General features: G+C 42.0%; 1 protein-coding gene across 7 annotated transcripts; it reads left to right on the plus strand.

Moving 5' to 3' along the window:
• Positions 1-78: 78 nt before the first annotated feature.
• synj1 (synaptojanin 1) lies at positions 79-25,764 on the plus strand. Of its 7 annotated transcripts, XM_072375320.1 has the most exons (31): positions 79-117; positions 1,037-1,193; positions 1,402-1,488; positions 1,824-2,091; positions 2,243-2,468; positions 3,274-3,357; positions 3,732-3,809; positions 5,957-6,018; positions 7,412-7,508; positions 7,895-8,070; positions 9,525-9,606; positions 9,699-9,851; positions 11,150-11,315; positions 12,088-12,111; positions 12,590-12,781; positions 13,625-13,709; positions 13,894-14,034; positions 14,123-14,315; positions 14,401-14,559; positions 15,056-15,212; positions 15,356-15,482; positions 15,615-15,827; positions 15,919-15,997; positions 16,347-16,512; positions 16,654-16,833; positions 17,430-17,558; positions 19,308-19,349; positions 20,126-20,178; positions 20,284-20,473; positions 20,925-21,256; positions 22,218-25,764. In XM_072375320.1, exons 2-31 carry the CDS (start codon positions 1,070-1,072, stop codon positions 23,232-23,234), a joined length of 5,082 nt encoding a protein of 1,693 aa, XP_072231421.1. In that variant the 5' UTR covers positions 79-117; positions 1,037-1,069; the 3' UTR covers positions 23,235-25,764. The 7 variants fall into 7 exon arrangements, with proteins under 7 accessions (XP_072231421.1, XP_072231422.1, XP_072231423.1 ...); XM_072375321.1 differs by lacking the exon at positions 12,088-12,111; XM_072375322.1 differs by lacking the exon at positions 3,732-3,809.
• Positions 25,765-26,275: the final 511 nt, after the last annotated feature.

Genomic DNA, 26,275 nt, shown 5'->3' on the forward strand with positions numbered 1-26,275 from the left:
TACGGTATTACGGTAAACGCGAGGTAGGCGTAATTTGCGTCGGAATGTACCATCTAGCTAAAACACCGGGAAGGATTTTGTTGTGACAGCGGAGTAACAATCCGGTTGGAGGAAAAGGTAAGACGGGCTATGCTGTCTCTGTTTCTCCAACTAATTTAATTAAAACCGACAGTTGGGAGATGAGGACATAATTATCACGCATATACAAGCGTATATGTTTTATATTGGTGTGTTGCAAGAATATATGCTTTAGTTATTGATAGTTTATCATTCCGGACATGCAAATACTACCACCATCAAAATATAGTAAGCTAACAAATCCTAGCTATCCTTGTGATTTAATCTAGCTAACTTAGCTAACGTTTACAGCTAACGTTGAATATGAGAAGGACAGCAAGCTGCTCTGGCTTTATAATGCTATTTCTCTCGCTGTTTGGTGGTCATCGCCCAAAATGTAGCTTTTGAGCTAGCTGGCGGGTTTGCGTTAAGCTTCCTTTCTGCAGTTTCAATACGAAGTCGTGACTGTTGGAGTCAGGATGGACGATGTGTCATTTCCCCGGCCTTTAACCGTTAACCCAATCCCTCAGTCCAGTCATCCTCTTAACTGTGATATTCAATTAATAAAAGCAATATGTTACGGCTGCGGGCCGTGTCCGCATTGATCGCCTGCTATGCTGTGCATTTCGCAATCTGAGTGTTCTTTCTGATCTTGCAATTATTTGCTCATTTGTATGACAGACTTCCGTTATTTGTAATTTGCAGGATTGACTTGAAAAATTTACCAAATAAACTTAATTGCAACTGTTCATACGTTCATCATACTGTCTTTACATTTGGTTTGTCCACATTAAAGTATTTACTGATAGAGAACTAGACATCTTAAAAAGTAAGTGGTTAGATTTTAGGATCCAACTCCATCAACAGTGAACAGAGGATCCCAAAGTGCAGTAGGCGCCGTCTAATCTCACACATTGTGCATGGCAAAGTATGTTTCTTGTTTCTTGCTATCATTCATTGTCATGTTTTTTGCTTTCAGGGTCATATTGGTTTATTTCATCTTGGATCAGCCATGGCCTTCAGCAAAGGATATCGCATTTACCACAAGCTCGATCCACCACCTTACAGTGTCATAGTGGAAACTAGGACCAGGGAGGAATGCCTCATGTTTGAATCAGGAGCTGTCGCAGTTCTGTGTAAGGCCTCTTGTTTGATTACAGTGTAATAAGAAATGACTTAGGTTGTCTTTGAACTGTAGCCCTAAACAAAGACTATATGAGGGAATTGTAACAACAAGCAATTCATCCTCGGCTGTGTGTTTTTAATGCATTCAGAGGCTACATTTGCCATTGCTCTAAAAACACTTTCCTTATTTCTTCTTCTTCCTTTTGTTCTGTCCTCTAGCGGCAGCAGAAAAGGAGGCCATTAAAAATACATACACGAAGATTGTTGATGCTTATGGAATTCTGGGCGTCCTTCGCCTTAACCTGGGTAAGTCGAGAGAGTAATCATTTTGATTTGTTGCTTCTTCACCGGGTACCGTCCATGTCTTGACCCTAGGTTCTAGTGTGACTCTGAAGCTCTTCTGGTTTGTGACACTGGTGCTGCTTAGTCTTAAGCTGCTTTCTCCTGCCCTCCATGTGACCTTGAAGGATCTTGTTATCACAACAAGGAAAAAGCTGTGTGAAAGATTTAAAACTGAGTCTTCTAGATGGCTGAGGTGTTACTGGCTAGTGAATTGCTATAGTGGAGAGGCACGAAAATTTCCCGTCCTGTCTTTTGATGTTTACTAATCACAAAATTCATGTTTCACCCCAATCTTCCAGGTGATTCCATGCTCCACAGTCTTGTGGTTGTGACAGGATGCAGCTCTGTGGGCAAGGTACAGGATTCAGAGGTTTTCAGGGTCACGCAGACAGATTTTATATCATTGAAGAATGATCCAGGAGATGAGGATCGGATTTCGGAGGTGCGCAAGGTTCTAAACTCGGGACACTTCTACTTTGCCTGGTCTTCAACGGGAGTCAGCATGGATTTGAGTCTCAACGCACATCGTAGGATCCTCGAGGATACTACTGACAACCGCTTCTTTTGGTAGGAACATGAATTTTTCTGTATATATGTCCATATGGGTGAACAAAATAAACATGTCATGATCTGCACAGTCCTACGATTTGTGAAATAGTAATAAATGCTGCGTGAGGTTTGCAAATTTACAGCTCTATCCGTCTTTATTTTTCAATAGGAACCAATCTCTGCATCTGCACCTTAAACATTATGGGGTAAACTGTGATGACTGGCTGCTGAGGTTGATGTGTGGCGGCGTGGAAATCAGAACCATCTACGCAGGGCACAAACAGGCCAAGGCCTGCACCTTCTCCCGCCTCAGCTCGGAGCGAGCTGGCACGCGGTTCAATGTCCGAGGAACGAATGATGACGGACAAGTAGCCAACTTTGTGGAGACTGAACAGGTGGGTCGCGTCGTTGACAATTTTGTTTGGGCTCTCTTTTCTTTTTAAATGACGTTGTCCTAAAAAGAATCTGGTAAATTCAGTTGTCGAGTGTGCTTTTTTTGTGGATTATGCTGTGACTGTCAGCTGTGGGGATAGCAGTACTTTTCATCAGGTACCACAGATTAGGAAGTTAATATATTTATCTCTTAGTTATCGCACTGTCGGAAAGCATGTATCTTTGAATATTACTCGTTTTTAGCTTTGTTGTGATTTTAAAAAAATAGATAAATAAATAAACGATGAGAACTGTTACTATTGAAATACAGTGTATTGCAATCCCTGCAAAAATTAGCTCAAAGGTCATTCAGCGTCAGGTCAAGTCAAATTCTAAGAATAAGTTGAACATTACAGGCTTCAGACATGTCGCTGTAATTGCTGGGTTTGTTGTGTTGGATAGTACTGTATCGTCAGGTGTGCTACTATGTTTGGCCAGCCGTTGACAGATTTTGGTCATGCTGTCTGCACAGAGAAATGCTGCCTGTCTGCTTCTGATTCAGTGCCTGTTATATATGATGTTTGCTTTACGTCTTGCCGCAGACACACATGCTGGTATTGTCTGTAGGTAATTACTGAGGTAATTACCCTGCTTTTCATCTGAATCATAAAGGTGAAGGCCTTTTTTTTTTTTTTTTTACTGTACCTGTTGAGGTCCATAATTAGTTTTGTTCTTTAACGCTTTTAGAGACATTTGTGTGTTTGTCACCTTAACCCTTACAAATGAACCTAACATGATGTAACTTCTTCTTTTTTTTTTTTTTAACAGGTTATTTTCCTGGATGACAAAGTCTCATCCTTCATACAGATCCGGGGGTCCATTCCTCTTTTTTGGGAACAACCTGGAATCCAGGTAATAAAAGCTTAATCTGTTGCATTCTGCCAACGTTGAATTAAGAATGTGACGTTTTCCTATATTTAACTCAATAGGACCGGATGCGACACACAGGTATTGCGGTTTCCATGTTAAGCGAATGCCTCGCGTCTAAATTGTTCAGCCAAGTCCTGACCACTTAATTGACGCCGCAGTTTTAGGTGTGACTCACTCAGGATAATTTGATGTGGCAGTTTATGTGTGAACGCAGAACAGCTTCAGTTAAACTAAACTAAAGCCAACTGCGTCTTTTGTGTCTGTTAGGACTGTTTGGGAAAAAAAAGAGAAAGTTTTCTTATCATGATAGTGGACATCTTTATCCCAGTTTTAACACATTTTGTCACTGTGTTCAGAAAAAGTCCATTAAGGGTGTTTTGTTGCACCTCAATGAGCATCGGAACCCTAATGGACTGGATGAGAACCCCCACCTGGTATAACCCTCTTCTTTTTTTTTTTTCTCCTCCCTGTTTTTTTCGGAGGGGATTGGGGGTGGTTGGGGGGCTCTGCTGGTGCTGGTGCTTTAATCCTGCAGGTAGCTGTTCCTCTGTGCAATGCCAAAGGCCATGGATGGAAAAAGGAATGTCCATATGAGCTTTTATCCAGACTGCACCTGTGCAGGAAATTCCATTTTAGATATTTGATTCACAAATGAGCGTTACCCTTCACTTGGATTCTCCTGCTCTTGTCCTGACATTGCACAGACTGTTCAATTAGAGCAGTCATGGGGGAGGTTAATGGTAGCAATAGTGTTTGGTAAAGGGCTTTTTTCTGTTTTCCTCAGCTCCCAGACTTCTTTGGTCAGGTGAGAGCTTGATCTGAAAACAGCCCCTAACCACTTCCCTTCATTTAGTCTGCTCCCAAGTATTCCTAAAACAACTGGATAGGTGTTAACTGGTGATACAGAAAACCGAGCTGTTCAATTTGGTAGAGACCTAAAGGAAGCCAAGACCATATTAGGCACCTGTTCAGGGAAAGGGTCTTTGGTTTGGTCAAAAACACAGGGTAGAGGGCTTGGGGTTGTTTTCAGGCAGAACTGTAGTCCTCCTGCTTTTAAAGCACTGTTTTAGCGCTTAGTCCCCTTTACCATTTGTAAAGGGTAGGCTCTCCTTCCAAATCTCTCAAATATATTCTCTGAGCAAAGGTGTGTAATTTCACTTTTATCCAGAATGGGAAGTAATGTTTTTTTTCTTTCTTTTCAAGTAAGTGAACATTGAAAATAGTTCTGAATTAGCATTTGAATCATAGCCGTAGTGCTGTACTACAAAACCTTCTCGGGAAAGATGTGTGTTATTAATGTGGTTTAGCTGACCTCTCTCGGTCCGGTGTCCTGCTTCAAGGCAAAATAATAATCAAAAATTCCTGTTCAGACGAAAGAAGCCATCAAGCTGCTGTAATGTTCAGCTATTTCAACGGTAATGTGACTTTCAGAAATGCCATTTTTAACTGTTAAATATGTTGTTGACAGTAATTAATTTTGTTATCGCAGACATTTAAGTGTAAGTTGGGGAGATGACTTGAAGGGGAAAAAAATAGTCATAAACAATGTCGGGAGGTTTTGGTCTGAGATGTTCAGCTGCAACTTGAGTAGTTTCAGATGCCATCTCAGGAAGTTATTAAATATGCATAGACTAGACCTGCATGACGGAAGAGAAAGAAAGGAGTGACAAATGGCAGCTGCCCGATTTAGCCCAGGCACACGCAGGACCCATCCGAAATATGCAAACAAACTAAGCTAGTGGATGCAAAACTTTGATAAAAGCTCATTCGACAAAAGAAAGAAAAATGGGTATCTTAAAGAAGAGACTGAATGCAAACCAGAGAGCACAAAGTACATCTCCATAACACCCAGAGAGAAACTGGAGTCTTAATAATGAATAGCTGGATTAGACCCAGAATACACGTTCCTGCGACCTAAACTGGGTGATCAGAATAAGGTCATGGCATTCGGTTGTCTTTTTATCAGCCGACAAAAGGCTAATACAGACAGGAGGAGAAGAGATTTGAAAAGCATGCAAAAGAAGTGAAGGGAAAATGGCTTCGGAGATGTTTGTCCACAAGCAGATACTTCATCGGGGGCAGCAAAGAAGCAAGTTGGAACCTGCTGTGTAGAGCGAGCAGGTTTCCACAGAACGGCCAGTGTTGGTTTCCTGCTAAGCCGGTGCTGGTGTAGCCGTGTGTGCGCGCCATCATGCTTGCTTCTGGTTCTGTGGTATTTGTTATAGCAGAATGATAGAACTGATAAGAGAACGCAAGGCTGAAATTTGGGGTTGAAGGTGTGTTGTAGAAATGAGAACAAAATTTTGGCCGCTCCTTACCCTCAATGCAGATGTGCTGCTGGTGTCCCGCTCCGTTCTTTATCTTTCTCTCTATTTACATTTGTTTCAGACACTTTCATGATCTCGTCTGTCCTTTTTTTTTTTAAGCGTCGTCTGCAATTTCTGCCCTACATCCACGTTCTGTTGTTTGGTTTCCTTGCAATCTGCCACATGTGCGCTGTTTGCTATTTTTTTATTTTTTCCTTCTCTCTGCTCTCTTAAATCTTTACCAAAGAAGGGGACTGTGGCTTGTGTCTCCGCAGGTCGGTTCTCATCGAGTCAAACTCTCACGAGGATTTGAGGCAAACGCGCCGGCTTTTGAAAGGTGATTAAGATGTTTTGTGAAGCTCGTGTGAGAACATTTGTATGTGTGCTGCAGCTTCCAGCTGCTTTATGTGACCTCCAACAGATTGGCACTCCTTAACCGCACTGTGATTCCTCCACTTACTGTCTTAGTCACTATTGAGGAGAGCTCTTCCTTTTTTGTGAAGGAGAAGATGTTAATTGAAGTGTATCCATAGAGGCCAGTTTATTGCTGAGAACATAAAGGACGCTTTAATAGCCCTTTATTAACTCTTTACCCTCATAAGCTGTAGTTTATATTCATAACTGGGAGTTTCATTTCCCCCTTGACTTTCTGCACTTAGTGTAAGTAACCTTTTGATTTAGTTCAAGCTTTAGTTAAAATTCATTATAAACATTGAATTTCCCGAATTACAAATCATTTCAAAGACCATCTGGCCCTTTTGTTGGACTTGAGTGCTTATTTGCATCCCTCCAACTTCTACTCTGAAAGTTGAAAATGGTTAAGGTGCTGCCAGGTGTTGGGTTTTGAATTACTCGTGACAAACATGCACCTCTTAAATTAGTTAGGATGGTTAATTATCATTATTTTACTTGTCAGAGTCGGAAAAAAAAGGGCTAGAGCTAGATGTTTTGTTTTTTCCTAATGCTATGTTTTTCCCATATATGTGAGAGTCTTGTGGGTTTTCTCCACATCAGAGAAACTGTCTACAGGCATATTATGCGTGATCAGGACTGTATCTTGTACTGTATCACTTTTGCCAGATGTATTGTGACTGGGGCCTAAACTCAGGCCTTTTAGACTGAGGGTGATTACTCTAATCACAGTACCACACCCAGTACTGGCTCCATTCTTATCAGCCCACTGCAGTCAAACCTAAACAGCCGTCCTCTAAGTGCTGTTCACTGGAGAGTTACTAACTCAACCACTGTTTCTTTAATTTTTAGATATCTTGGACTATTTTGGATAGACTCAACAAGGCTGAGCTCAGTATTGCTATCGAGTTCTTATTGCAAATTTATTGAAACACCAGCTCTTCAAAATGAGTATTTCTCTCACTAAATAGTTGGCAGTAGTTGTACCAATTCTGGGAACAGTTCAATTCAGGAATGATGAGTCATCCTTTGTCATATCTAGCCAGCTTTTCACTGCAATGGCCAAGTACGTCTTCTTCGATGGTTCAAAGCCAACAATTCTACTCAAATAGTCATTGCAGGATGTGCTCGTACCTGCCTTTCTCTATGATTCATTGTACTGCTTTTCTGCAGATCATTTGTCATTTTTAACCAAGCTGAAAAAGTGACCTCACCTTTTATTATTAATTTGTTTTTCTTAACGGGCAGATTGGTAACAGTTTTATTTATAAACCGACGATCACACCTATGCGGTGCTTATTCTGTGTTGTGTTTTCCAGACACTTTACTGCACTTCGGAGGTTGTATGGAAAGCAGGTGATCATCAACCTGCTTGGAAGTAAGGAAGGGGAACACATGCTGAGCAAGGCATTTCAGGTGAGAAGTCCCTTAAACGATGATGGATACAAAGGGGTTTTATCTAATTTGTCTTAAAAGACGGCTTTGAATTCACTAGTAGCTGGCAAAGTGTCAGAACAGATTTTTTTCCCTTTTATTCTCCATTTAAACCCATGCAGTAATGACAATAAGGACAACTACTCCATTTTCCAGCCGAGCAGTCGGTGAACAGGGTTTTTGTTTCCCGAGAGCTGGCAGTATTCCCAGCTGTCAGCTGATCTGCATGTGTACAGATTACAATTAAAGGTTTTCCTGGCATTCAAGTACTGCGTTTGGTTGCTACAGGAAAATTAACTCCCATGCACAGCATCTTTGTATTATTTGATTTTAAACAAATATGTCCTCTTCCTGTCGCTCACTCACAGAGTCACCTGAAGGCATCGGAGCATGCAGCAGCAGTGAAGATGGTGAATTTTGACTATCATCAAAATGTGAAGGGTGGGAAGGCAGACAAACTCCACAGTGTCCTCAAACCCCAGCTGGGCAGATTCATTGAGGATTGTGGGTTCTTCTACTACTCTGGGGAAACAGGCATTGTGAGGTAGAAATCAAATGGTTCTTCTTTGGATAGATTTGTAGTTTTACTCAACTGTGTCTTGTGACAGCTCCAGTTGTAGTGGTTTGGCTGACACCATTCATGGCTGCCAGCTGCTCAGGTGACGCACTTCTGAATTCAGGGTTCACTAAACCCTACCACTTGCAGCAATCTTGATTTATGTCTAGCTCTCTGTTGGATGGATTAGCCCAACAGATGTCCATCTTTTAAGTTGTTCTAACTGGATGGACTCTGCTTTGTTAAGCCCACTACATTCCTGAACAGAGTTTAGAAGCGAGATGGGGTGCGTTGTCGGTAAAAACATTCTGTTGTGGCTTGCATAGCCAGGCGTGTTGCATCTACTCCGCTAGCTGCTGTCTGTTCTTGTTGATCCATTGATATGACTCCTCTTCTGTCTCATTTCCTGTCTCTCCTTTTGTTCCTGCGCAATTTATTCCTCTGTAGGACTCGGCTCAAACAGATTCAATGCAAAGTTGCTTTAGCTGCAAATCTCGTCATCTCTTTGTTGAAGCACTGTATTTACAAGTGAATCTTCTTTTGATTGTGATTACTTGAGCACTGAAGTAGGGCTGCAACTAACGACTTTTGGAAGTCGACTAGTAATCGATTATTGAAACATTAATGACTAATCGATTAATTACCAATTAAAACAACCAAAACTGAAAAAGGATACATTCAAGCCATATTTTATCTTGTCTTATAACATTAACATTAACTGAAAAGGCTAAGAAGAGTGCTAACAGTAATGCACCAACAGTCGAATCAATATCGAGAAGTGAACAAGTGAAAAACAATACAGCATGGTTGTAACTTTGGACTGAAGTTGAATAATACAATTTTAATGTTGCACTTTAATGTTAAAATCCAAGACAACTCTGCTTATTTATAGCTAGCAGGCTACGCTAACACGCTATATATCTTACAGGAGCTCTAACCTGCTTCCTCTTCAAATGTTCACGCATGACAGACGTGGGTTTCTGTCATTTTTCTGGGTGTCGAGGGTGAAATGCTCCCAGACCCTTGACACTTTTGGACGAGAGGACGATAATTAGTCCGCAGGCATTTCACTATGTTTATACAGGTCATCTCCCGCTATTATTTTCCCTAATGCGGCCGCAGCTCTAAGCAGAGATAGGTAGGAAGTGAGATGACTCACTCCTTACGAAAAATGATGTTCAGCTCGACAGCGTAAAAAAGAGGTGTGATTACGTAACCGACAATTATCGACAATTAAATACGTCGACGACTAATTATGTTATCGATTTTTTTTCGACAACTTCGACCAATCGTTGCACCCTTACACTGAAGTGAGCTTGAGCCTGTGAAATACAGGATAACAAATCCATTTATGATTAAATGAGTGTTGCTTGAATGAGTTGCTAGTACATGTGATTCACTGTACAGAAAGAAAACATCTGAAATGACCCTTTGCTGTTCAGGACTCAGGGAGGGACCATCAGGACCAACTGTCTGGACTGTTTGGACAGAACCAACAGCGTTCAAGCTTATTTTGCTCTTGAGGTAGGATTTCAGCAGCTTCCATTGTCAGTCTGAAGATTTTTCTTTTAAGTCTCTTTTAATCAAACCCCCCTTCATTCATCCCCTACCTCTAGATGCTGCCGAAGCAGTTGGAACAAATGGGTTTGACAGAAAAACCGCAGCTGGTGGCCAGGTTTCAGGAGGTTTTTAGGAACATGTGGTCCAGTAACGGGGACTCCGTCAGTAAGATCTACGCTGGCACCGGTGCCCTGGATGGGAAGGCCAAGGTATGTGTTAGAATGAATGCACATTAATAACCAGGTTTACAGTTAAAGCATTTATAAACATTGTAAGGTACAGCAGGTTATCAGAACTCTGTTTAATGTAAGATTTCTTTTAATTCAGTCAGACCTAATAAGTGTCATTACTCAAAAAGTGCTCCATAGATCGTGTATGATGTAGGGCGACCCTCCAAAGTCTTAGAACTGTAGATACATTTATCAGAGCTCAGTGTTGTATTGTACACTACTGTTCATGTAATAAAACTAAATATTTGTACTCCTACAAGTGGATCAACTTAGATGTTGAATCATTGTTTGACCTGCAAATTTGTAAAAGGTGGGTCTGATAAGCAAGTCAGTTTAGTTCTCCTGCATTTAAACATTTTTCAAAAACTAGTTATTATCATCTAAACCTTTTATAACCTGGCCCTTTTTTTAATCTGCTGTGGACCAACTCGTATATTTACAGCAGCATCACTGATGCTACTGCTACGTGCTGTATGTGGACATAGCTAAAGAGTTGAAATTCTTACTTTAATCTTAGGAAATATACAATACAATGGCTTTTTAAGCATTGTGCATGCAGTGCAAGAGGTCTTGTATGAGCAGTTGTTCCTCTGTGTGTAGAACTGCGTGCTTCTGTTTCTTAATTCTTGTGTGCTGTGTCTTTCGGCTGTCCTCTGGACCTCTCTGCATGTGCGGTAAGTTAACAAGACAGTCGATGTTGTTTTTTTGAGATATGGGTCTTTTTCTGGTGCCCTGTTGATTTCAGCGGCTGTGGGTTAAATGAAGGAGGATAATGATGGAAGGTTGGGATAGATGGGATCTTTTTGATGATTATTTATTTTATTTTTGGGGCGGGGATACACCTGTGATACATGCTGTCTTGAAGGCTTCATGGAGATCTCACCTGCAGGAATATGGCAATCATGTGATCATATTCCTATTACCTTATCAACATTATTATCATTGAAATGATCATCTGTCATTGCTGGGAGAAATCTGTCCAAATTGTCACCTTCTGGCAAAAAAAATCTAATTACCTCATACATTAATCCCTGAAATTTTAAAGTAGCATCTTGTCAAGTAAATTTGATCCTAAACTGCGAGTTCTTCAGAAATCTGTAATGATTGGATCTCTCTGAAGTTTTCTTTCTTGTCTTTTCTCCATTGCAGCAGTGAGAAAAACACTTTTTTTTTCACACTGAGAGTACATCTGATAATTAAAGTGGTTTTATGTTACAATATAACAGTTATTTGTTTTGGGTTTTTTTTTTAATTTGTGCCATTTTTCTTTCTTTTAGGCTGGAAAGCTGAAAGATGGAGCTCGTTCTGTGACGCGGACCATCCAAAACAACTTCTTTGACAGCTCTAAGCAGGAAGCCATAGACATCTTGAGGCTGGGCTCCACGCTTAACAGTGATTTAGCAGACAAAGCTCGGGCCTTGCTCACCACCTCCAGTCTTTATGGTAATTCTTTACAACAGCAAGATGGCATATAGTTTAACATAATATTTGATATGACAGGCCACATCCTTCCTAAAGTTTCTTGTGAACAGTTTAACAATTACAGGTCTGCTATAGTAGCATGTGTATTTTGTGCTATTTTTTTTAATATAATGTTCTTTCTCTTTCATCTGGATCTCTGTTTGAACATTTTGATGAGTTAGCAAAAACCAGCTTCAACAAGTTCAACATTGTGCAAACTTCTTGAGCACTCCTTCATTTATTTATATTTTCTTCCCAAAGAAAGACACTTTTGTTGTAGTTTTGATTATTTTAAAGCAGTCTTCAGCAATAGTTCTTCAGGCTTTCTGAAGGTCTTCTTTTCTTGTCGCCCATTTCCAATCCGGTCCTTGTGCCTTACTCTTTTTTTTCAGAGGAAAGTGTTTGTTTTTTTTTTTATTTGCCAAACCACTTCAAGCTGTGTATGAATCATTCAAGCATTAAAAAAAAAGGTACCTGAACAGTGTTTTGTTGAGGAAACAAAACAGAGGGCTGTTTTCTTCACAGTATATGAAGACATGAGGGGTGGCTCAAGTTTTTTTGCACAATACCGTATCTGTGTTGGTCCTGTTAGTTAGCTGTTTTGCAGAATAGATCATTATAGCTGCACTGTGTCAGCTCTCTTTTCTCAGTCAGAAAAAAAATGCTCATCTTTTGCTCTGCCAGCATTATCTGTTAAGGCGATGGTTAATTCACACTTCTCTTCTTTCTCCCCCGCTTGCTCTCGCAAACTTAGTCACTGAACCTGTCTTACAATCAGGTATAGTAACTGACGGATTGCAAACAACAGACTGATGCATTCTCCTCCCCTGTCAAAACGTTGTCCTGTCATGTGTGATTGCTGTTCATTATTCATTTGAAGTGCGGCGTTGGTGGTGGTTTGATCCAGTCTGTTTCATGTAACCAGACATCTGTGACAAGGATTAAAGGAGAGAGGACAATTTTGATTTTGTTGTTCGAACTTAATACGCATTTTTAGTGGAAATCTACAGACAGCATTGAGCCATTACCAACGTTTGTGCTTTGAATATCAGTATTTCAACAAGAGTTTGCACTTTCATTCTTTCTCCCATGCTCCATGGAACATTATTGTGGACTTCCTCTTTTTGTGTTAGGATACAATCCCAAGGGTTTTGACCTCCCCCCCATTTTTATGTTTCGTTTCCCTTCACACCCTTCATTCAAACATTGACATTCTCACATTTTGCAGTCTAATCCTGCTCTTCTCCCCCCTGCAGCCTCCCCAAGGGTATTGCTGGGAATGTGTCAGAACTATCATAAATACACAAAGCCCAAGCAAATTCGAGTGTGTGTCGGCACTTGGAATGTCAACGGGGGGAAACAGTTTCGCAGCATCGCTTTTCGCAACCAAACACTCAACGACTGGCTGTTGGATGCTCCAACAAAGGCAGGGCATCCTGAGTTCCAGGGTATGTTGCTTTTTGCTTATCCTTTGGTTAATGTCACCCTTTGCACATATGTTCCATAGAGTCGTATTTTTTAAGGTGAAGAAATTGCAGCTTTTTAAAAGACATTAGTTGGATTATCATCTGTGCACTTATTCCTAAGCAGCTGGTTAATTGATCTTAGAATAGAAACTAGGAATTGGGAAGCAGAGAGGTGGTTATTGATGAGAAGTGTCATAAAAGTAGCTATAATCAGTATGAAAACATTTGATTTTTCTGAAAGAGGCCAGTCATGATTCAAGACGGTTTATTGACCAGGATGTTAGCGATAGTGATGCAACTATCGGCCTCATTTTAATGACAAAACCTCAAAGTGACTGAAGTTATAGCTTTAAATTTAAAACTTAAAACACACCATTGCATGCCCAGTGGCTAGTCAATCCAGCCGACCACTCAAAAGTCCACCAGTCTTATCTCAAAATGCTTACTATGAGACACACAAATGAGTGAAAAACCCGTAAAAGCACAAACACTTGACATGTTTTTGCTAAAATAATCTCCAGAGAAGAGTTATCCAGCAAGTCTAGTGCGACTCCTAATGGACTTAGCTGATCAGCAGCGGAATACGTTGACCAGCCTCTGTCCATGCAGTGATGCATGATGTAAGAGTGGCATGGTGTAAGATTCACTATATATATATATAGCATTTGCTTTGAGATATGAGTTGTTTCAGATTCACTCCTCGAACCGGAACCAAAGCTGTGTTAAAATAATTGAAGGAAGGAAGAATTCTGTTATTTACTTTTCTTAAACTCTTGGTTTGATTAAACAGATTGAACATGAATGTTGTATTTCCTGTCTTTACAGACACCAAAGCCAACCCCATAGATATCTTTGCCATCGGTTTTGAGGAAATGGTTGAACTGAATGCTGGTAACATTGTCAGTGCCAGGTATGTGTTCAAGATTTACAATGTGTTCGCGTCTAAAGCTCAGCAGCTACATTGCTTTGGTCTGATCAATTATGCGTAGTATTGAGACTTTGGAAATAATTTTAGAAATTTAACAGGACAAAATCCAGTAATACTTCTTTTCCTGTAATGATTTTTGCTGTAATGCTGTCTGTCCTTGTCTCAGCACTACTAACCAGAAACTTTGGGCCGCTGAGCTCCAGAAAAACATTTCAAGAGACCACAAGTATGTGCTGCTTGCTTCAGAGCAGCTCGTGGGTGTGTGTCTGTTTGTTTTCATCCGCCCACAGCACGCACCCTTCATCAGGTATGAACTGTCCAGATTCCCATACGAGAAGTTTGATAATTATTGGTTTGCGGTAGCAGATTTAACCTTCCCATTCAACATGTTCCAGGGATGTAGCCGTGGATACCGTGAAAACTGGAATGGGTGGAGCCACGGGTAATAAAGGAGGCGTTGCCATCCGCCTGCTGTTCCATACCACCAGCATCTGCTTTGTCTGCTCCCACTTTGCTGCGGGCCAGTCACAGGTCAAGGAGAGGAACGACGATTACAACGAGATCACCCGCAGACTCAGCTTCCCGATGGTAAAAACCGTTAAAGCCACTAATTGGCTTCAGGACACCATCCTGCTTTGTCGCACGCACAGCAAATATCTATTTTGTCCTCCAGGGTCGCCTGCTATACTCGCACGATTACGTGTTCTGGTGCGGAGACTTCAACTATCGGATCAACCTGCCCAACGAGGAAGTAAAAGAACTCATCAAACAGCAGAACTGGGATGCTTTGACAGCTGGGGACCAGCTGGTTGAACAGAAGAATGCTGGATCGGTACGGCCCAAAGCACACATGCAGCATTAGTAGCTGTTCGGCAGGTTTTACTTCCTTACTAAAATAAATCAAGTGTGCCTTGATATAAGAAATAAACCCATAAGACGTTTATTTATTAAGAAGCGCATCGAATATGCAACTTTTTCAGATTTTTGAGGTGCACTCCTTGCTTCCAATCTAAATTCACTGTCAGATTCTGCCTAAGAGTGCAGGCTTTTTTGTCAGGCTTTTTTGTCAGTGTGTTGCTGTTTTTAATATGCATGTGTCTTTATTTACTTTTCCTCACCCATTAGAATTAAATCCAACATTCGGATGTACCAGTTTCCATGTTTAAATGGTACCTCAGGGCTAATCGAGCTATTTTCATTGCTGTGCAGTGTTAAATAATAAAATGTAGAAAAATAGACGATAGAGTATAGACTATTCAGTCAGTTAAACTTAGTTACTCATGTGCAAACCTTATAGAAGTTATTGTCTCTCTCAATGTCTTCTACAGGTCTTCCGGGGTTTTATCGAAGGAAATTTAGATTTTGCCCCCACTTATAAGTATGACCTCTTCTCAGAAGATTATGACACCAGTGAGAAGTGTCGCACACCAGCCTGGACTGACCGCATACTGTGGAAGAGAAGAAAATGGAACTTTAACAAAACAGGTTTGACGCAGATGAGTCAGATAAGATCTGAGACATCTTAGCTGTAGAAACTATGTTGTAAAAAATGCGTGTCAGGATTAAAAAAAAAAATTTAAATTTCTGAAGCATCATTGTACTGAGACTGATTTGTTCTTGTTTTTCAGCTGAGGAGATGAATGTAGTTGGTGTAGCCTCTACATCTGAGGAGATTGAGGATGATCCAGAACACCTTTGGAGCCCTGGCATTTTGAAGTACTATGGCAGGGCTGAACTTAAGACCTCAGACCACAGGTAACGAGTACGATGTGGCTGTAAGAGCGCTATTAGAAATCTAACCGTGGTGAAATCCCAGGAATGGAGTTTCTGTTGAATCTTGTGTCACGGTCACCGTGATCACCTGCCTGACCTCATGTCTCACTCTAGGCCTGTGGTGGCAATAATAGATGTGGACATTCTGGAGGTTGATCCAGAGGCACGGCACCAAGTCTACAAAGATGTCATTGCTCGTCAGGGGCCTCCAGATGGCACCATCCTGGTGTCACTGTGCTCCTCTGGGCCGGATGACTACTTCAGTGATGAACTCATTGATGAGCTGTTGGACAAGTTTACTCATTTTGGAGAGGTCATCCTCATCAGGTGAGCCTGACATCGCTAAAGAGACAGAATGAGAAAGTACGCATCACTTTGGAACAGTCCACATTGACAGCGTGTTTTGTTTTTAATGCAGGTTTGTTGAGGAGAAGATGTGGGTTACCTTCTTGGAAGGTTACTCCGCTCTAGCTGCTCTGTCTCTCAGTGCTTCCACTGTAAGTCATTTATGAATAATTAATTTGCTTCAAAGACCCTTTAAAGTCACCCAGTTTGAACATCTCTTGAGTTTTATTTGAATGCGCTTACTTATCCTACACTCAGAGTGCTCTCATACCCAATAATTTGGTCCAGTCTGTTGGAATTAATCAATGCTGGAGTTACTACCTGCAAACATGCCAAAGCAGACTTGCATCTATCTTTAAGCCAATAGTTGTTGTGTAGTCGGACTACCCATCCGGATCAAATGTGTATAGTGTCACAGACCACGAAGTCTGGGATCATGATGTGGACTTGAAGGTGTAAAAAGGCCTTTAGTCACATAATCGCTGACTTTGTGTACATTAGGTCCTTGGAAAGATGATTGACATCCGCCTAAAGAGTCCAGGCTGGATCAAGAGTCTTGAGGAGGAAATGAGCGTGGAGAGGATCTGTGGAAGCATCCCTACGTCAGCCAGCTCCACCCTGCTTGCTGAGGATGCGGACATGGGTGAAGACGATTATGACATGGAAGGTGAGCAGTTGCATTACGCGGTCTCAGTCCTCATCCATCATCCTTTTCTGTTTTGTTTTTTTTATTGCGACCGGTGGTAAAAGGAAGTTTGTAGAGTCTACAGTTTTCAAACAAGAATTCTTGCCCTCTTGTCTGCACCAGGCGACGTGGATGAAGAGGTGGAGGAGATCCTTCCCCAGCACCTCCAGCCTGGAGCAGGCTCTGGCCCTGGATCCTCCCCGGGCCCCTCTCCTCGCAGCAGTCCCTGTCCCTCCCCCACTCACGGAGAACCTTCTGCTCCCAGCAGGCCCAGCCGGTCACAACCCTCCCGACCATCACAAGGTAAACGCGGTACACAGAACAGCATGTCACTCGGCTGCTGTCAGATTGCCTAAGAGTACAAATGAATCACCTGCTCAGGTCGTGACCCCTTTCTGTTGTTGTTTGTAATACGCGAAAGCAGATTTAAGTCCGTCGTCGCTGAGGAGAGAAATTCCAGGTAATGTGATGTGTGACAGTGTAATCTGTGTTTGTTGATAGAAAATGGTGTGTCTAACAATAAACTTTCCCTTCCCCGTGTTTTGTAGTGCAACATTAAAATGTGTGCAGTGCTTCGTCATTTCTTCAGTCAAATGTAAATCGTAAGAACAGAATTATAAGACGTGCCAGTATTTTTAGAATTAGAACATGTGGCTTTTATTCCAGTGTGCTTTAAAAGAAAAAATATGTATGTGCTATAAATGGTTGATATATTGTAGAATATTTGATGCATTAATTGATGCAGAATACATTTCATTGACTGGTATGAAAGAGTGTCCTCTGTTGGAGGATGAGCATTTTCTCAGAGTGAATGACCTGGGCGATCACACATTTTCCTGCAAATGTTGAACATTTGTTAGTTTAATTTTCTTATTTATTTATTTATTCTTTCCTTTCAGGACCTCCTTTGGACTTCCAGCCTGGTGCTCCCACTGCCCAAGGCCTGGAACCCAAACGCCCACCTCCTCCCCGTCCCAATGCCCCTCCGGCCAGGCCCGCTCCACCTCAACGCCCACCACCACCTTCAGGTAAAGTAGCATCCTCGACCTTTTTTTTTTTTTTTCTTATTTCTTGACTGTAGCTTTTAACCTGAGTGAGAAATACTAGATAAAATCTTGCACTGGAAATGCATAAATTAAAATTTTCACAATACAGTATGAGATGTTTCAGGCAGGTGGTAACATTTTCATCTTTATCCCGCTGCTTTGGAAATTCCTTGAAGGAGGCATGAGCCCTCTGCCAGTTAGAAAGGACTCTGGAGGTAAAGTGAATGCTGTGAGACGATGTGTTGCTTATGTGGCTGAGGCTTTTGATCTAGCGGCTGCTATTTTCCATCAGAGCTACGCAAAGAGAAGCACAGTTAATTCTGATATATGGCCTTTGTATTTTATGGAATTCTTGTACTTATTTCAGTTAAGTAGTCAGTTTTGAACACTGAGCTCCGCTCAAGTCAGCGGGCATTTCCTGTGGCATCATCGGAGTAGTTTTCCCTGCACATAAAATGCAGTAATTTACATGTGATATAGGAGTAGAAAGCAGGTGAACGAACACTTACGTCAAGTTCAAACACACTGCTGCTTGTGCATCGTACAGTATTCCCCATAATATGTAATCCTGGTGGATATAGACTCTTAAATAGTTATGTCTTATAACCATCCCTCTATTTTCTCTCCATGAGTACTGTTAAGTAAGTGTTGTAAACAGTTTTACCTGTATTTTTATATAGGTAATGTTCTACAAGCTTGACTAGCTTATGTCATTTTAATGCTGTGACATCATAATTGTTTTAATCACTTGGGGTTTTTATGTTTCATGCTGTACTGTACTGTTTAGAAACAAAAAAAAAACTCTTTCTCCTCTTTAAGACTGTGGCATAGGTCCAAGCCCATTGCTTGATAGGAGAGGCAGCGAAGGTAACTGACCAGGAGTTGTTTTTAAATGTCATCTCTGATCCCTGCGGTCTTGCACCCAGTCATCAATGTTATCAATGCCTGTTGACATATTCTGCTTCACTGTAGGCAGTTTCAGTCTTGTGTGTGTGTGTGTGTGTGTGTTACTGACGTGTGATTTAGTAGTTTTTTTTTGCAAAAAATAAAATAAAAAAGAATTATTATTATAATAATAGTACGTAATAGTAGTAGTGGGAATGTAAACTCTGGTGGTTAAAGGGCCAAAGAGACAAACACGTGTAATTCTATTCCCATTGAAAGCAGATTTGATCTTCTCAACTTTAAGGACATCACTAAATCATCCCCGTGAAATATTTAGCAGTAGCGTCACGCATACTCAACGAACTGGTGTCATATGCATTTCCTTTGATGGCACGACGATCAACATTTGTATTAGATCTCAAACTTGTTCAAAGAGGACATTATGTAAAACAAGGCTCGTCGTGAGGTGCAAACTGATTGTAAAGGACTATATGACTGAAAGTGATTACCTTGTAAGCGGGCCCTTCTCTAATCTGATGATTATGGACATAACAGGGGAGAGGTTGACATGTGAGTTTCCTTTGTCTTTGGGTTAATCTTTGCATCCGCTCGGTCGAAGTAAGCCCTGTTGATTAGTTGGAAAATCCTCCTCACAGAGGGATATATTCAGACTCACAGCATCTCAAGCTGTACTGCTATGCAGCATTATTGCCATCAGATGCTTTTTCTAGTCCCCCCCCCCTCTCCTCCGTAATGTGTTGTCATAGGAAACACCTGCATCTTGTGACTCGTATGTCACTTTTGTTTGTAACAGTAATGTGGTTTGGTTTCCTTTGTGCTGCGAAGGATCAAAAAGCCCTGCTCTTCCTCGGCCAGATGCTCCTGCAGGTGAGTGCCACCAAAGCATGACGTAGCCACACTTGGCATGAATGTACCATTGAAGACAAAAGGTTGTCGGGTGTTTGTAGGCTTGTATTTGCCCAATCGCGGTCCATCTTTGTGTGGGATTTCTTTGTACTTGTGATATGGGGGTGAGACGATGCCACACTGTCTGCTGTAATCCAAGGATGTGTGCTAATGCCCTCACACAAAATATTGCCTGTCCTTGGGTGGAGGACAGGATTTGGTTGTGTAGCCTATCGGTGACTTGACCCGCCTTTGCCTTAGCGATTTGTTTGGTGTCTGTGGTTAACTGATTCCCTCTTTCACAGTAAGGGTGTGCGTGTTAAGCAGGGTTGACTTACATTTGGTGACTGTACAGCGAATAATTACACAGACACAGACATCCAAGTGGTGTGGGAAAATGTTTGCGGGCTCTGAGAGGGATTCAGCAAGAGAAAAGAGAAGCAAAAGGAGTGTGCTTGCTGTGTGATAAGCAGTTGGCTCACAGAACAAGGCGAGCCTCTCTTCCAGACCTCCTGCAGCTCAGGAATGACTGACTCATCATTGATGATGAAGTCAGCCATCATACACTGCGGTAGATAAAGTGTACTCGGATATGATTTCGAGCATCACTTTTTAAAGTTCTCGTTTTCATACGTTTGAGGCTCTCATGCTTCTCCTTTTCCTTGCGTGTTCCCTAAAGCTGCACAGACCATCACATTTGCCCTAAAAGCTTGTCTTGAACATTTATTTATTCGGCTTGTCTGTTTTAATCTTCTCAGGCCGAGGCCAAGCAGCAGCTGGAGCTCCTGGACCTGGCGGTGCTTCCAGACCAGTGAGTTTTCTTATCGACAAATACAACTCATTTCTGGTTGGGTTTTTTTGTTTTTTTTTACGCAACATCTTAATTTCTGCTCTGTCATTTATTTTCATCTTTCAGAATATTCCACCTCGAGCTGGAGTGATCAGTATATCCCCTCAGTCTCGCCCGCAACCTCCCTCTCACCCTGGAGCACCAAGGCCCATCCCAGAGGTGCATCCCGGGGCCCCTCGACCTATTGCAGATACCCATCCAGGAGCTCCACGGCCTGCACCCAGTGCCCAACCCAAACCACCTGACCTGCCACTGGGTAAAGAAATATGTATTCATGGTGAACAAAATACAAGAGAATTTAAAGGGTTTGTTATTAAGGGAACTTGGAAAGCTTTTTGTTCAAGCTTTATTGTTCAAAAATGTAAATTCATAGCCTCCATTATCAGGGTTGTTTAGCATCATACTTCAGATCAGCTCTGAGCTTGAGCAGGTACTGATTTACTTGTGTTGATACTAATAGTAAATCGGTAGGAAAATAAGTTAATTTAGCTACATTGGTGTAAATAGGTTTCCTAGTTGTTACGTTGGGAGGGGGACCTAAAAGAGACTGGAGCTTGCTTCAAGTATAGACTGAACTCAGGGGAAGCACAAAGGTGCAGTAAATCATCTGCAGATATGTCAATGGAGAGCTGTAAATGTGGATGGATATGTCCTCTTTCTGATGCAGCAAATTTGAAGCCATAACTCTGTCCTGTTTCCTCACTCAGGTCCTCCACCCTCAGGACCCCCTCCTGCAGCCCCCTCTGCAGTGAAACCCCAGGCTCAGTCACCCATGCAGCCACCCATGCAGCCTCAGCCAGCTCCCCCTTCTGCTCAGTCTCAACTGCCCCCACCGATGCAGCCCACACTTCCAGCTCCTCTGCTGCCACAGCAAGCTGCCGCTCCTAAAGCAGCAGCTCCCCCTACAGCTGTTGCTTCCTCCACCACCCCTGCTGGGCCTCAGCAGGGTCTATCCTCTCCTAAACCTCCTCCTCGTTCCCGCTCCTCTCATGCTCTGCCACCCGACGCTGCCAAGTCTGAGGCAACCCCAGCTGCACAGGTTGGTGCCAACTTCCTTTCATTAAAATTGTTGGAATTTTAGCAGCTGAACAAAGAACACATACATACAGCAAAAAAACACGAACGTCATCAGGTTCGTTTCTACAGATTTAGCTGGTATAATACAATATTGTGCTCAAAATGATGAAAGGTATTACAGCCTGCAATAAAAGCGAAACCACTACTACTACTTCTATGACTCACAGCAGATGAGCTCAGTTGTCTGTGTCATTCTTCCTGCTTTTGTCTCTTTCTCACAAGCTGGAGAAGCCATCAGGTTGAAAGGTACTTGATATTAAACCACTTCTTTGTGTCATCCATAGCACAACAGCCCTCTGCTACCTTTCATACATTACATTCAGTAACCCTTCTCCCCCGCTCCCCCTCTTTATGTTGTAATTGATTTATCTTCCTTTTACATCAAACGCTTTTAATCTGGATGTTTTAGTTCACGGCAAAGCCTTGTATATATTTGTCTAAGGAGCATAAAATCTACCAATATTTGTTTTTTGTGTCTGGGAGGGGGAAAAAAAAGGGATTGTTGTTGCCGTTTCCCCTCACGTGTCCTGTCATATGTTCTCACTCTGTTCCCGAGGGGCAAAAGTGAGCACGTATGCAATGAACTCATAATTTGTCCATTTATTTATGTTCAGTTTATTGATTGTATGTTGGTCAGTGTAGTTAACTGTAAATCCGCCAGATTAAAGGTACCCCGAGGCATGAAAAACAAAGAATATGCTGAATGTCGGCCATTAAGGCCTGCATGTCAATTCTCCACTGAAAAAAAAAATTTTTTTTTAAGAATTGTTTACAAGAAAGCTCCAAAGGGTATCTTTAACTTATTTCATTTTTGTCTCGAAACATGTGGTCCATTAGGTTTAAATACTCCACTGGTTTCCTTTTCTTGTAACCTTGTTTGTTAAACATCTGAATGGTGTTTTCTTTGTTTTGTCCCTTCTCAGACGAATGGACTGAATGGATTCCAAAGAGAAGCACAATGGAAGCCTGACCCCTTCGACACGCTTGCATCAGATTTTCTGTCCTCTGCTTCCTCCTGGCACACCACCCAGTCACTGAGCAGAGGCTCCTCCATGCGCACTCCACCTTTCATTCCTCAATCTGCATTCTCCTCCGCCACTCTCCCCTCATCCCTCTCCCTCCAGTCCTCCCTTTTATCAGACCACAAGGCCGCGGATTCATCCTCCTCTTCCTCACTCTCCACCCCATCGCCGTTCACCTCCTCCCTGCTCCCACCTCCACCGGTCCCATCGCGCAGCCGCTCTCAGGAGATGCTGCGAGCTTCACCCAACCCGTTCATGACTGACCCGCTCCCTGCCCGACCCAGCAGCACAAATCTCTTCACAGGCCCTCTGGCACAGCAGCAACATCAGCAGCGGCGCTCCCTCACCCCAGATTTCAGCTTCCAGCATCAAGCCCCAGCAGCAAACCTTCAGAGAACCATGTCTGCTCACACTCAGCCACTTGTCCCCACCTTTGCACCAATGGCAGCCCCTTCAGCTGCAGCCACCTCTCAGCTCAGTAGGACCACGTCCCTGTTTGGACCGTCATCCAATCATAATTCTCTGCTCCCTCTCGCTCCTGACCCATGTCGTGCTCCTGCTTTGCCCCCGGCTCTGCCGTCCACACTTCCGCCTGCCCTGGCACCTCGTCGCCAGCCACCTCCCTCGGGAGAGAAACAAACAAGGCAGTGGGTCACTTTTGATGACGATTTGGCTTTTCCACCCCCAACGAAAACACAACAGAACCCTGTCTTCCCATCCACTTCTTTAGTGTCCCAAACCCAGACTCAGCCTCCTCACTCTGTGTTCGACTCAGAGCCCGAGTGGTTATCCTCTGCCGCTGCAGTATTCCCAACCATACCCCCTCCCATCCCAACTAGAACTACAACCAGTAACCCAAAGCTCCCAGAGGGCCCCAGTAACAACTTGCTCTTCCCAAGGGAGTCGACGGAAAGATAATATCACCCTTCGAATGTAAGGGGCCTATCCAGATATGTATAGATCTATGATAAATGTGTGTGTGGGGGAGTGTACGTGTGTGCAAAAGAGACAGTATTTAAAATATAGACCAATCCCCTTCAGAATCACAGGAAAGGATAAATATCTCAAGCAGTAACATGTGAAGTGTATGAGAGGTTTTCTTCCCTGGTATTACCAGTTGTTTTAATATTACTCGCTCAGTTTATTTTTATTTATGGCAGCAAACATGTGCCTGCGTCTACAGTATGTCGTACTATAAAGTATATCTAAATTCACAGTTAATATGTTTAACCGCGTGTGCAATATCAAAAGATGTCCGTGTGGCTGTGCTGCATTTGCTTGTAAACTTGAATTTAAATCTTTGGAGCTTCACACTCGCTTCACCCAGTGATGCATCCTCATTTTGACTGATCCTCATTCTCAAGAGTAGAGGGTTACTTTTTTTTTTTTTAGTGTTGTCACATATATCAGGAGACATATATTTGCCCCAAATTTGCTTTGCAAAGGTGCAACTGTGGAAAAACTGCATTGCACGCTTTCTTTCTTTATGAATGTACTTTATTTTTCACTGGGTTTTGCCTCCACGTTGACTCACTGGGTGAAAATGAACATGTCACACCGCTGCGGGACTGATGCTGCGTAACATCATCTCATCCACCTGATGGTAACGCATTTCTCTTTTCAGTCAGCATTGTTTGCGGGCTAAGACACTTAGCTGAAGTTTTATTCGCTGTATATCAGAACCTATACATAGCAGTTTATGTATAAATGTGTGTGTTCATCATGTAAAGTACTTGCAGGGTGTGTGAGTATGTTTGTGATGGCCATGCCAGTGGTTTGCACAAAAAGCATCTGATATGCACTGAGATGCTGTTTGCACTCTCCCGGTCCTGCTCTGGTTTGAAGGCCAAGTGACACAAACGCAAGAGACTGCAGGCTGAACAGATGAGTGGGCTCTCTCATTTTTCTCCCTCTGTAGTGTTTGGCTCCTCCTTGGTTTGTCCAAAGCATCAAAGCGCACTATTGTAACTCGTAACTTGTAACTCGTAGAGTGTGTATTCTTGTGCTCCAAGAACAACGACGAGGATTGGGGTCTTGACATGTGAGCAAGCACACACTTTTTTTTTTTTCTTCTTCTTCTTTTTTTTTTTAAACTCCAAATTTGGTTTATTGAAAAAGTCATGCTTATCTTTTCTAGTAACAGTTACTCTAAATAATATGCTGTTGTTACTGTGGTGAGAAGTGATGTGCTGTATTTGCGGTGCATATCGTCTGTTGTCGTGTTTGTGTTTGGATGTGAGTGTGTACAGATTGTAAGAGTGGGATATCAGAGATTCCCTAAGGACATTTTCTCTTAAGTTAAAGCAGTGTATCTCCTTACTGACATAACATTACAGACATAATAGCCTCTGTATTCACTTGCTCATAGCCGTTACTGTATTTCAGCTCCAGCCTGTCCACTGGCTGTTGAAAGGCAATACTGTATGCAAAAATGTTCAAAACAAAACAAGGGGCTTTTTACTCAAAGCACCCACCACCTCAATGAGAATTCCCCCCACGTAGCAGCACTAATGGGTTACTCCCACCTTTACCGAATAGAGGTTAGCCCCGAATGCATTACCCAGATAACATTTCCACTCGACACTTCTCAGGCTCAGTGTGGCTCACATTCCAGACAGTGGTGTGATTCAAGTGTTGGGCGTCAAACGCTGTTTACAGATCCAGCTGCAATATCGAACCATAGCCATTTCTCCCACTTGAGAGGGTGTTTTGATTGTTTTTGAGGTGTGTGTATGTGTGTGTGTGTGGTGTTGTCAGAGGTGATGTCAGTATTTCGTCCTGTGTTACCTGCTTCACTCATTCACTGCTGTCGGCCGGATGATCGTGACGGATGTCGAGACAAACGCGCAAACGGATCAGTGAAAGTGCCATCCTCTTCAACACGACACACACCAGCTGCTGTAGTCTACAGGTGTACTATTTCTCCCACCCCCCCTGCCCTCAGAAATGATCTGATATCTTTAAACTGCGTGAAAAGCATTTCTGTTTGAATCATGGAAGATAAAGCATCAGGCCTACAGTAAGGAAGTAACAGATGAGTAATGCTTTCATGCTCATAAACATGTAAATTAAGCAAAAAAAAAAAAGAAGCTATATTTGCTTACATGTCATCTCGAACATGCATTTGTTGCTACCCAAATACGTGCAGTAGGTGCTGTGGCAGCAGTAGGTTACTAGCCAGCGCTTTGTGTCATGTCACAGTTCGAGATGAGATTTTCTAGGAAACAAATTGCTCCTTTTTGTGAGGTCGGTGTCCCTTTTTATGGCTATAATCCATAGTAGATAAGACTCTGTGTTGTGAAAAATATTCTATGTGTATTAAAGTGAATACATGAAGCTGTAATTCATGTTAATATCCAATGTTCCATATTTTACGTGCACAGCAGATGGCACATTATGTATGAAGCAGTTGTTGTATGTATGCAAAAATAAATATATGTTAACATGAGTGTTGGTCTTTTTTTTTCTTTTTTTTTTGGGTGTGAACTCTTACCTAACTGCACAACATCAAATGAATACAGAGACTTACGTCTAAAACTCTTCTAACATTCTCTCCACAGGCACTGAATTTACTTACAAAATGTTTGACATCTTTATTTCAGATTTTATCAGTTTATATTGAACTATTGCTGAGGTATGAGTTGCAGAATAAATGCAGAGACTGCCATTTTTTTCTGGATAGTTATTTCATTCATTTGATGTCATTGTGTCTCATTAATACAACTTGAGTCTTCTGTTTACTTTCTCTTTCTGGAAGGAGACCAGAGGCCTTCTGACTCCTTCGGCCTGCTCCAGTGCACACTAGGCCTATGTCATTTAATCAGATGACCCAGATTCACTCAGTTCCCATAAAACAACTCAAATAATAAAATAAATTAATGATAAATTTAAAATAAAGCACATTAATAAAATGGCCCTTTAAATCGCTACTAAAAATATTATATTTTAATGTTGAGTCA

This window comes from Leuresthes tenuis, unplaced genomic scaffold (assembly GCF_036924035.1).
Source record: "Leuresthes tenuis unplaced genomic scaffold, fLeuTen1.0.hap1 SCAF_21, whole genome shotgun sequence".
Classification (NCBI taxonomy): Eukaryota; Metazoa; Chordata; class Actinopteri; order Atheriniformes; family Atherinopsidae; genus Leuresthes; species Leuresthes tenuis.

What these genes read in the sequence shown, in the direction of transcription:
- synj1 (XM_072375320.1), top strand. Translation starts at nt 1,070, where the DNA reads ATGGCCTTCAGCAAAGGATATCGCATTTACCACAAGCTCGATCCACCA. An exon ending in AGGAGCTGTCGCAGTTCTGT is followed by an intron (nt 1,194 to 1,401) that starts GTAAGGCCTCTT and finishes TCTGTCCTCTAG; the next exon opens with CGGCAGCAGAAAAGGAGGCC. An exon ending in ATGGAACTTTAACAAAACAG is followed by an intron (nt 15,213 to 15,355) that starts GTTTGACGCAGA and finishes CTTGTTTTTCAG; the next exon opens with CTGAGGAGATGAATGTAGTT.